At 42.0% G+C, this 9,950-nt stretch overlaps 1 protein-coding gene across 1 annotated transcript in view; it reads right to left on the reverse strand.

Moving 5' to 3' along the window:
• Positions 1-1,584: 1,584 nt before the first annotated feature.
• dcxr (dicarbonyl/L-xylulose reductase) overlaps positions 1,585-9,950 on the reverse strand; it is a 12,705-nt gene continuing 4,339 nt past the window's right edge. The window contains exons 2-8 of the mRNA XM_012876267.3: positions 6,699-6,796; positions 6,403-6,557; positions 6,249-6,291; positions 5,476-5,575; positions 5,276-5,340; positions 2,339-2,456; positions 1,585-1,841 (exon numbers count right to left, since the gene is read on the reverse strand). Of these exons, the coding sequence (XP_012731721.3) occupies positions 1,738-1,841; positions 2,339-2,456; positions 5,276-5,340; positions 5,476-5,575; positions 6,249-6,291; positions 6,403-6,557; positions 6,699-6,796 (683 nt within the window). The 3' untranslated portion in view covers positions 1,585-1,737. The remainder of the gene's footprint in view (positions 1,842-2,338; positions 2,457-5,275; positions 5,341-5,475; positions 5,576-6,248; positions 6,292-6,402; positions 6,558-6,698; positions 6,797-9,950) is intronic.

Genomic DNA, 9,950 nt, shown 5'->3' on the forward strand with positions numbered 1-9,950 from the left:
TTTATATCAGTTAGAATTACTTAAATTGTTTCGATTTGATAAATGATTGAGCATTTTTATTACTATAAGTATATATTAGGACGCCCAGATGATGATGCCATGGCTTTGGAAGCTCTGACAACTTCAGAGCTAAATGGAGGCCCTCCAGTGGATGTATCTTAAGTCAGCTCCTGAAAACACTGCTTCCTTGTGTGACATCATAAAAAGACACAAAAAAAAACAGAAAAGAATGTCTGGAGGAATGGGCCAATATTGTGAAAAATGTGTGGAAGGAAACCCAAAGCAGTGTGTGAGCAGTCTGACTGCCTGACATAGTTTGAGTTGAGCTCAGGGATGTGGAAGTGAGAAGAGCTATCAGTCAGATCTGTGACTGTAGGGGCACTGGGTTATAAACAGAGTAAGCAGTTTCAACAGCAGCATGTTCACCTTTCTATGGTAAACTGGAGAACAATAAATTAAACTCTTCTTTATGCTGAGGGAAAGTTTACAGCTTTGATTGTTCGTCATAGGTTCTGTTGTTCACTTTGACATGCCATCGACCTCTGGACTAAGTTCTGACTGGGAGTGACCCACTCTTCACCATGTTGACAGTCTTCTTGGCGCTGGCAGCTGATCCCAGTCTGTCGGCTTTGGTTTGTTCCCCTGCTTCTGGAGAACTGAGCACGGGTTCTGACTGGGTTTCAGGTGCTTTTCAGAGTATTTCGCCTGTCCATGCATACTGACTTACTGAACCGTACTTAACTGCAACTGAACCTCTCACCTTGAAGTTTTTGATGATCCGAGAAAACTTTGTTGTTGTTTTAGGTGGAAAACTCCCAGCAGCCCTCGTTTTTTCACAGATTATTTCGATGCACATTTTCTTTGGAGGCAAGCATCACTGACAAACCTGTCTGCCTTTCATAGAAACCAGTCGGCCAGTTAGACTGCCAGAGAGATTTCACAGCTTTGCCTGAGCTCATCAGATAACCATGCTGAAATGCTGTTTATGTCTGGGCATAAATATAGGGAACATTGATATTATAATTACTTTTCAGTTTTTTTCTTTTTACTAACAACTTCTAATTATGGCACTCAAAGAGAAATCCAGTTTAAATGAAGTTCACAGCATAAAGGAATGTAGTCGTGATTCATCATCATTAACATAAAGATGCAGCATTTTTTTCTAACTCCACCTGAATAAAACACACTACAGGTGCCTCAGAATAAATTAGAATATCAATGAAATATTAATTTTATATCAGTAATTGAACTCATACTGTGTGTAGGTCCCTTCCACACTGATATTTACTTCTCTTCATTCAAAGTTTTCTTAGATTGTAAATGTTTTGACCAATCTGTATAATTTGATTGAATTTGACTTTAAATGCCTTGAGATGACATGTTGTGAATTGGTGCTATATACATAAAATATAATTGATAATTATGGCTTACAGCTAATAAAACACAATTAATTTCTCTTAAATTTTAAGGTTTACACAAAAAATTAATGTTTAGATGATGTTTTAATTTATGAAGAACTACATCCAAGCATTGCATGTAATTTCCTGAATGTTCCAAAACACACAGAAATGAGAAGAAACATTATTCATCAAACAATAAACCCATCCAGTCAGGATGGATAGTTTATTTAGGCCACAATATGAATGTGTTAGGGTAAAATGCTGAGAACTGAGGTAGGAGGGTCTTCCTTTTCCTCTGACCAGGTGGGCTTCATGTTTCGGTACAGCTTATGTGAGGTTAGCAGGCGAGGAAGCCTCCATCCACTGGCAAGGTTACTCCATTAGTCATGTTGCTCTTATCACTCAGCAAGAACAAGATACTGTTGACCACGTCCTCCACCTCTGCACACACAAACAGAGACTTCAACTCCTAGCAGCCTTTACAAACTGTTTCAAATAGTATTTACACTATTTACAGTGTTGCACTCTTCCTCATCCCACAATCATGACAAAATAAAGACAGATAAATGAAAACAGCTGCACAGCACCATCAGTTTTAGGGGGTTGCTTTTGGAAGTCCAACCAGCTTTGTGGGACTGCAACCAGCCAATCACAGGGGCTGACTGTTACTCACTGCAAGAGCATCTAGCTGCAGTTAACCAGCTCAAAGCTGCCTAAATCAGACTCTTATCTGGACTGGAAGGCTCTTAGCAATATAAGCAGCGCCCAACCTGAATGGCTGGTAAATTTTGTGCAGAACCAGAAACCTTTGTTTCAAAGTGGACACTTAGAACTGCTCGCTAAGTGGTAAACTGCATTATCATGTATGCTGCTTATTGTATCCAAGCAGACCATTTATATGCAAACACTGAGCAAACACATGACCTGTTGTATCTGACCTGCAAAGCGCCCCAGGGGGATGCGGGATGTCATGCTCCTGGCTTTTTCTGGGTCGCTCCAGCCCAGGCGACCCATCTCTGTCATAACAACTGTAGGGTTCACACTGTTCACACGGATCTGATGGTACAACAAAACAGGTTCATCTGAGCCAGCGTAGAGAGCAACATCAGGATGAATATGAAGTAAATGCATGTGCTACGTCAATAGTATTGTGGCTCAGTAATAGAGTAATCACTGGGAGAGATTATTAAAAACTCTGATACATTCTGGGACTTTCATATTGGTTTTTATGTTGCTGTTTGGATTTCATTTCAACGTCAAGATTCAGGTCAATTCCCTGTTTCTCCACCGGGGGAGTTTAGGATGGGAGCTCCAACCTCCTCATTCCATCCCAGAATGTTCTTCTGTAGTTTCATTTTGGACATGTTTTTTCAGTGTTTTAACAAAACTCTGATTTCCAAATGCTTGGTTGTGTCTCCCAGACCCTATCTGTCCACCCCCACTGTTTCTGTCTTCACAAGACAAGATTCTCTGTGGCACTGATGTATTGGTTCTTCGAGTGGAAACACAGTCTGTCAAATGTTTCTGCTGTGGATTATGATAGAAATTCAACCTTTAATCCAGGAAAACACTACATCACTTTCTGTTGGCTTCTTGACAAATACACCACCATGCAAGAACATCACAGAATACAGAGCTCTCAACTCTCCCACAATGACGGTGTGGCACATGCATTTCACTGACTGCACACGCCACACATGGCATTCCTCACGCAAAAAAATAACAAAGCCCATCTGGGCTGCGGATGATCCGTTCACAGCACTGTCCATTCAGAGTTCAGTCTAAACCCGCCTTCTGCAGAGCTGAGTCAGCTTCTTTTACAGCTAATTCCTGCTGCTGTTAGTGTTAACAGAGGAGCAGAAAGAGCCACCAGAGTTATAAATAATTTTGGTCTTAACTTTATTCAATCTGTTTCATTCGATCCATTGATGTGAGTCTAGCTAGAAATAATATGTTTTACAAGAATATAGCAGCAGCTAGAATAGACTCAGGAAGGTGGAGTTTTGGTTGCAGCAGACAAGATTTTTGGAGATGAGTGACAGCAAATTGTATTTTCATCAGAAATCTGCAAATAACCACAGAGCCGTTTACTTGTTTCCAAGGTGCAATTTGACCGTAAATGTTTGATTCTCCTCATAGTAGGCTGTCTCAGTATGTTGAAACAATAACGGGAGAACAGTTGTTTTTTGTCGAGTTTAACCCACTAACTGAACAATAAAATGTTAACACTTCTCTTTCACATTTTTTAACAACGTGAAATATCTCTACTTCCATGTCTAGACAGTTAAAATGAGATGGAGTTGACTCCTCCGTCCCCCCCCCCCCCCCTTGTGTGCTCTATTAAAAAAACATAATCTCACACTAAACTTTCCAAAGAAGTTGAGAGATCTGCAGAATACGAGTTAACAACGAGCCGCAAGATTTTGTAAAGTGCCTTGAGATGACATGTTTCATGATTTGGCGCTATATAAATAAAATTGAATTGAATTGAAGAACTCCCAGTCCAAAGCTACGAGAACGGAAGGATGTCAGTTTGTCCTGGGAATGAGAACAAATGTCTCTGTTCTTGCACAGTAATAATAATAATAATCACCTTTATTTATCATTGCAACATACACTCTAACAAAACCCATCCTCTGCATTTAATCCATCCCTTAGAGAGCAGGGGTCTGCCTCTCTGAGGCGCCCACGGAGCCTTCTGGGGCTATGGGTCTTGCTCAGAGACCCAGAGTGGCAGTCTGTGGGACTCAAACCATTCCCACTAAATCTTGCATTGGCCAGGAAGTATTTAACCTGACTCTAGCCAGATGGATGTAATTCTGCTGAGATCCACATGTCCATCTGGAACCACTGCCATTGGGAGGGATTTCAATACCACATAAAATGGAGGACCCAATCAGGATCGGCGGGTGTGATTTTCGTAGCTATGACGTATCAGAGGAGTGACTTTTTGTATCTAGACAACAATGGCGGCTCACAGCGACAAAGTAAGCGGTAACATTGATGCTGCTATTTGATCAATATTATCCAATCTATTGAATATTAATTCATTAAAAGAACACCAGAGAACGGCTTTAAAGGCTTTTGTTAGTGGAAACAATGGTTTCGCCCTTCTCCTGACTGGGTTTGGCAAGAGCTTGTTCTTCTGAATGGCTCCGCTGGATAAACCGCTTGTCCATCAGTAAAGATGATGAACAAGTGGCTTATTCAATCATATGCAAGGTTTTTGATATGAACTGCTTGTGTGCTTCACTGATGACTTCAAGTAGTTCTCCATATCCATGTCTGAATATCCCTCATATTTCGGAATAAATTTGCTCTTGGGTATGTGATATGGGTCCAGTCCAATAATTTTAATTCAAATGCTTTATAAAAAACACCCTACTTTCCCTTAATTACTGCTTTTGATATTTGGTCTTTCCAATACCACCATTATTACACGTATTACCTGCGCTCCAAGATAGGATGAGGCTAAGTTTTGTGACTTCATGGCATAAACACTTTGTAGAACCAGTTTTACAGTGCCACAGCCAGAACCACCTGGGTTTGTCCAGGCAGCATTGTAGGTGTTAAAGAGATGGAAGCCACCTCCCTTGTTTAATGTTGGGGTTTCCTGTTTAACAATCCCCACTCAAATCACCTATATTCTGTCCCAAACAATGGAGCGAATGGAGTGTGATCGTTCAAAGCCTAGTGCTCCTAAAGACATGACCAGAAATAAAGTGGCGTTTTGGATGAGAGGTTTAACAGTGTCAGGAAAAAACAGAAGTCCTGTTGAACTGAGTTTTATAACAATGTTGTAGCATTTAAAACAGATGGACAGACATTGTGCTCCTAGAATACTTTCTGAACTCAAGGCCTGAGAAAACTAGTACCTGATGAGGCCCGAGTTCTAGTGCCATCACTTTGGTCAGCATGTCCAGAGCCCCTTTTGTGGAACCTGGGAAAGTGGAAAAAGATACAGCAATTGTTACTGCAATGGATTATTTCTTAGCTTTGTTTCATCAAAGATTATTTTGGGGGTGAGTGAACACTGAAAGGTTGAGATGAAGGATTTCTGCCCCCAGTTACTCACAGTATACAGCATGGTCCCTGAGAGCACACTGAGAAGCCTGGCTGGACACATTGACGATGGAGCCACCCGATCCTCTGGCCTTCATACCACCAGCTACTATCTACTCAGAGAGAGAAACACCAGCACCACTGGCAAGCATGCTTTGAATAGTTTAGGATAAAGGTATTGCGAGTTTCCTCTAGCTGTGTGTGTGTGTGTGTGTGTGTGTGTGTGTGTGGGTTTCTTTGTACTTGTAGCTGGTCAAGAACATTTTAGCACATTTTACTAGTAAAGTGAGGACTTTGATGTAAAGCGAGGATCTTTTTCTGGTCCTCACTTTTTCTGGGCTGGGGCTAGGTTTAGGACTAAGGCGTCAATTAGGTTTAGGAAGAATAAAGTGCTCTGTTGAATTCTACTTTGGAAGAAATTAACTGAATAGAAATGCACATTTGAAATTAAACATGTGCAGACAGAACAAAAGGATACACTAGTTTTGCAAAACCCTTGGCTTTTTACCTATTTTGTTACATTCCAAACTGTAATTTAAACGTTTCCTTTTACCAAATGTCTCTGTGCTGCCAGCAGAAGGTGGCACTAAAATACTGTAGAAAAACTGACTTTAGGGAAAGGGTGTGAACAGTTATGTACACTGAAGCTTTTTGTAATATATAATATATCTTTAAAGTTAAAAATCTTTTTTAATTCCAGGCTGTGAGGCAACCAATCAGAGAAAAGGCCAAGGGGGTTGAATACTTTTGCAAAGGTACTTTTTTTATTTTTTAGTACTAATTTACCTGAGACACATGGAGCACAGCTTTCACATTCAGATTAAATGATCTGAAAAACAAAAACATGTGATTGAGATGACTAGCTCGCTTCTTGTCCTTACACTTTGACCTGCATAACATCCCCACATATGAGAATCAAATGTTGTCACGTTGGCCTTACTGATCAAACTGGTCAGAAGTAACCTCAAGAAATGGCTGGAGCTTGGCACAGGCAGCATTGTTCACCAACAGATCGATGTGGCCGACGTCTCTGAGGGCAGCCTCTGTGGCAGCCCAGTCTGCCAGATCCACACACACTGGGATGATGGATGTACACTGTGGGGAAGATCAGCACAGAACATCTCCTTTCCAGGTGAAGACACACAAAGCGTGACCAGCTGATATTGGCAACACTACAGAAGATACTTGGACGTTAAACAGTCAGTTTGTCAGAAATGGGAAGGGGGGGGGGTGTACCTCCTGCACTAAACTGTCCAGGTCCGCCTGTGTCCGTGTGACAGCGGTGACCTGCGCCCCACAGCGCGCCAGAGCCAGAGCTGTGGCCCTCCCAATACCTGAGACACAGAACATCCATCAACATAAGGACTGCAAACAGAGTGAAGCTGCAGGTACGTGCCAGGGAGCCAGGCATGTAGAGTCCATCCGTTCACCTTTTCTGTGTCGCACAAAGACACGATGGTTGGAACCAAATATCTCAAATTTGGACTCATCAGACCAAAGCACAGATTTCCTCTGGTTTAATGTCCATTCCTTGTGTTCTTTAGCCCAAGGACGTCTCTTCTGCTTGTTGCCTGTCCTCAGCAGTGGTTTCCTAGCAGCTATTTTACCATGAAGGCCTGATTCACACAGTCTCCTCTTAACAGTTATTCTAGAGATGTGTCTGCTGCTAGAACTCTGTGTGGCATTGACCTGGTCTCTAATCTGAGCTGCTGTTAACCTGCTATTTCTAAAGCTGGTGACTGGGATGAACTTATCCTCCGCAGCAGAGGTGACTCTTGGTCTTCCTTTCCTGGGCGGTCCTCATGTGAGCAAGTTTCTTTGTAGCTCTTAATGGTTTTTGCGACTGTATTGGGGACACTTTCAAAGTTTTCCCAATTTTTCGGACTGACTGACCTTCAAGTAATGATGGCCACTCCTTTTTCTTTACTTAGCTGCTTTTTTCTTGCCATAATACAAATTCTAACCGTCTATTCAGTAGAACTATCAGCTGTGTAATCACCTGACTTCTGCACAACCCAACTGATGGTCCCGACCCCATTTATAAGGCAGGAAATCCCACTTATTAAACCTGAAAGGGGGACACCTGTGAAGTGAAGACCATTTTAGGTGACTACCTCTTGAAGCTCATGAAGAGAATGCCAAGAGTGTGCGAAGCAGTAATCAAAGCAAAAGGTGGCTACTTTGAAGAACCTAGAATATAAGACATATTTTCAGTTGTTTCACACTTTTTTGTTAAGTATATAATTCCACGTGTGTTAATTCATAGTTTTGATGCCTTCAGTGTGAATCTACAATTTTTACAATGAGGCATCTACAAAGAGTAGATGCCTCATTACGTGTTAGAGCGCATTCTGCGTCGCCACCATATTGGATGGGTCTCTCCTACTCAAGGCTGCCACAGGAGCCGACGGGAATAAACTGTGAGGGAGCAACTTTGACTGTATTTTCTGCAGCTTACGGTTACAATAACCGGCGATAACTACTGAAAGTAGATCATGGGGTGCAGATCACCATTTGGGCTGAGATTGGCTCTAAAGATGAGTTTTACTTGGTGAGAACATTGCAGATGGACCATAATTTTATGCCTTTTAATTTTTTATCGCTGTATTTCACAAACTAAGGCTGAATCATGTTGCTAAATTTAGTACCCTGGAGTTAGAGTACCAGCACATGCAAGAAGTTCTGAAAAACAGTTCTTTTTTAAGGGTCTTAAGCTCCAGCTGAGTTGCAAGCAGAGTAGTGTAAGACACTGGAATGACGAGGAAATTTTAAAGAACACTTTCCCAGGCCTTTAAAAAACTGCATATATGGGCATACTTCAATGGCGCAGTGGTTAGTGTGCACGGCTCATGGACAGAGGCCTTAGTCATTGATGCAGCTGAGCCAGGTTTGACTCTGACCTGTGGTCTTTTGCCTCATTTCTCTCCTCTCATGCCCTCTTTCCTGTCAGCCCATTGTACAAAAAAAAATTAGCCACTAGTGTCGTTAAAAAAAAAAAACCTGCATGTACAACATGCAAAAATAAGAAGAACCTATTGTTGGTGTAGAGAGAAGGCTCAGGATTGTACATGAGATAGTGAAATACATTTAAATGAACAATCCAACTTATTTATTAAAATGTACATTCATTTATACATTTATACATGTGTGAAAATCGGGTAAAAATTCAAAGAGTTATGATTTATTTTAATTGGGCAAACAGCTTTCTCTGTACAAATAAATTAACTGGGGTCACCAGAACCATCCCAAGATCTCATTCTGTCAGTACCAGCTGGAGCTGGGGTCACCAACATGGTGCCCACAGGCACCAGGTAGCCCCCAAGGACCATATGTAGTGCCTGTTAAAAAATAGCCTCCAGTGAGCAGCATTTAAAATTCTGTTTTATTCCGTCGCTCCTCCTTTTTAATCAAACTTGTATTTACATGGTTTTAAAAATGGATAAAAAAAAAAGCATTAAAAACATATTCATATTACGTAAAGTTTAGGTGAGCTTGGACACTTGTACAAGTACTGGTAGCCCTTCGTATGGCACAGTACCGATGAAGTAGCACTCAGGTTGGTGATCCCTGGGCTAGAGGAAGGAGAGGAAAGAAAGCCAAGGCCGCAGCACCACCTGCTGTTTAGACGCGCACCAAGAGACAGGAATGTTTAAGGCACCGTAAGCAGAAATGATGTTACTGCGGTGGAAGAAAGTCTCCCAGAGCCTTCAAAGGTCACTCTGAAGCCAAGGTGAGGAAGAAATGTCAAAAGAATTCAAAATGAGGCATCAGAACTGGAGCAGACTGCTGTAGACCCAAAACTGCCGCAGCATGACTTTCCTAAAGGTGGGTTATTTTCAAAACGTAGTTTGTTTCTATCTTCAGGGGAAGAAAATGGAAGCCGCAGTTACCCCATTGTTAACAAACCACAAGAGCCAGAAATGCAAAGACTCACAGTGCTGTGGATCAGCCAGCTATGGAAGCACCAGTGATAACTGAGATTTCCTGAGGCTGTGACAGTCCAAACGGCAGAGAGGTTCAATGAAGAGGCAAAGGATGCTGTACCTTCAGCACAGGAAGTGACCTCCAAGCCAATTAAGGTGAGGAAAGTTAAAGCAGCACCCATGGAGGCAGTGAAAACTGAAGCAGGTGCTGATGCTGGAACTCCTCAGCCCACTCCTTCTATTGGTAAACCCAGGAGAGGAAGAAAAAAAAAAGCTGATGTTAAGAGGCCAACTGAGTTGGCAGAAGATACCAGTCTCTCTGTGGAGATGGAGTGTCCATCTCAGCCTCCTGTGAGGGCTAACAGGGGAAGAAACGCTCCACAGAGAGAGGAACAACAAGTGGAAACCAGTGGTGAGGCAAATTCCTCCCAAGGCTTGATGGCTGACGTCCAAGACTCAAGGACCAACACAATCACTATCAAGCTATTTCCTTCTGTATAATTTTTACCTAAACTAGTGCACTCTCACAAACTCCCACAGGTGCTGGGTCCCAGGTATTAAATGT

The sequence above is a fragment of the Fundulus heteroclitus genome, chromosome 10, assembly GCF_011125445.2.
Source record: "Fundulus heteroclitus isolate FHET01 chromosome 10, MU-UCD_Fhet_4.1, whole genome shotgun sequence".
In the NCBI taxonomy this organism is placed as follows: Eukaryota; Metazoa; Chordata; class Actinopteri; order Cyprinodontiformes; family Fundulidae; genus Fundulus; species Fundulus heteroclitus.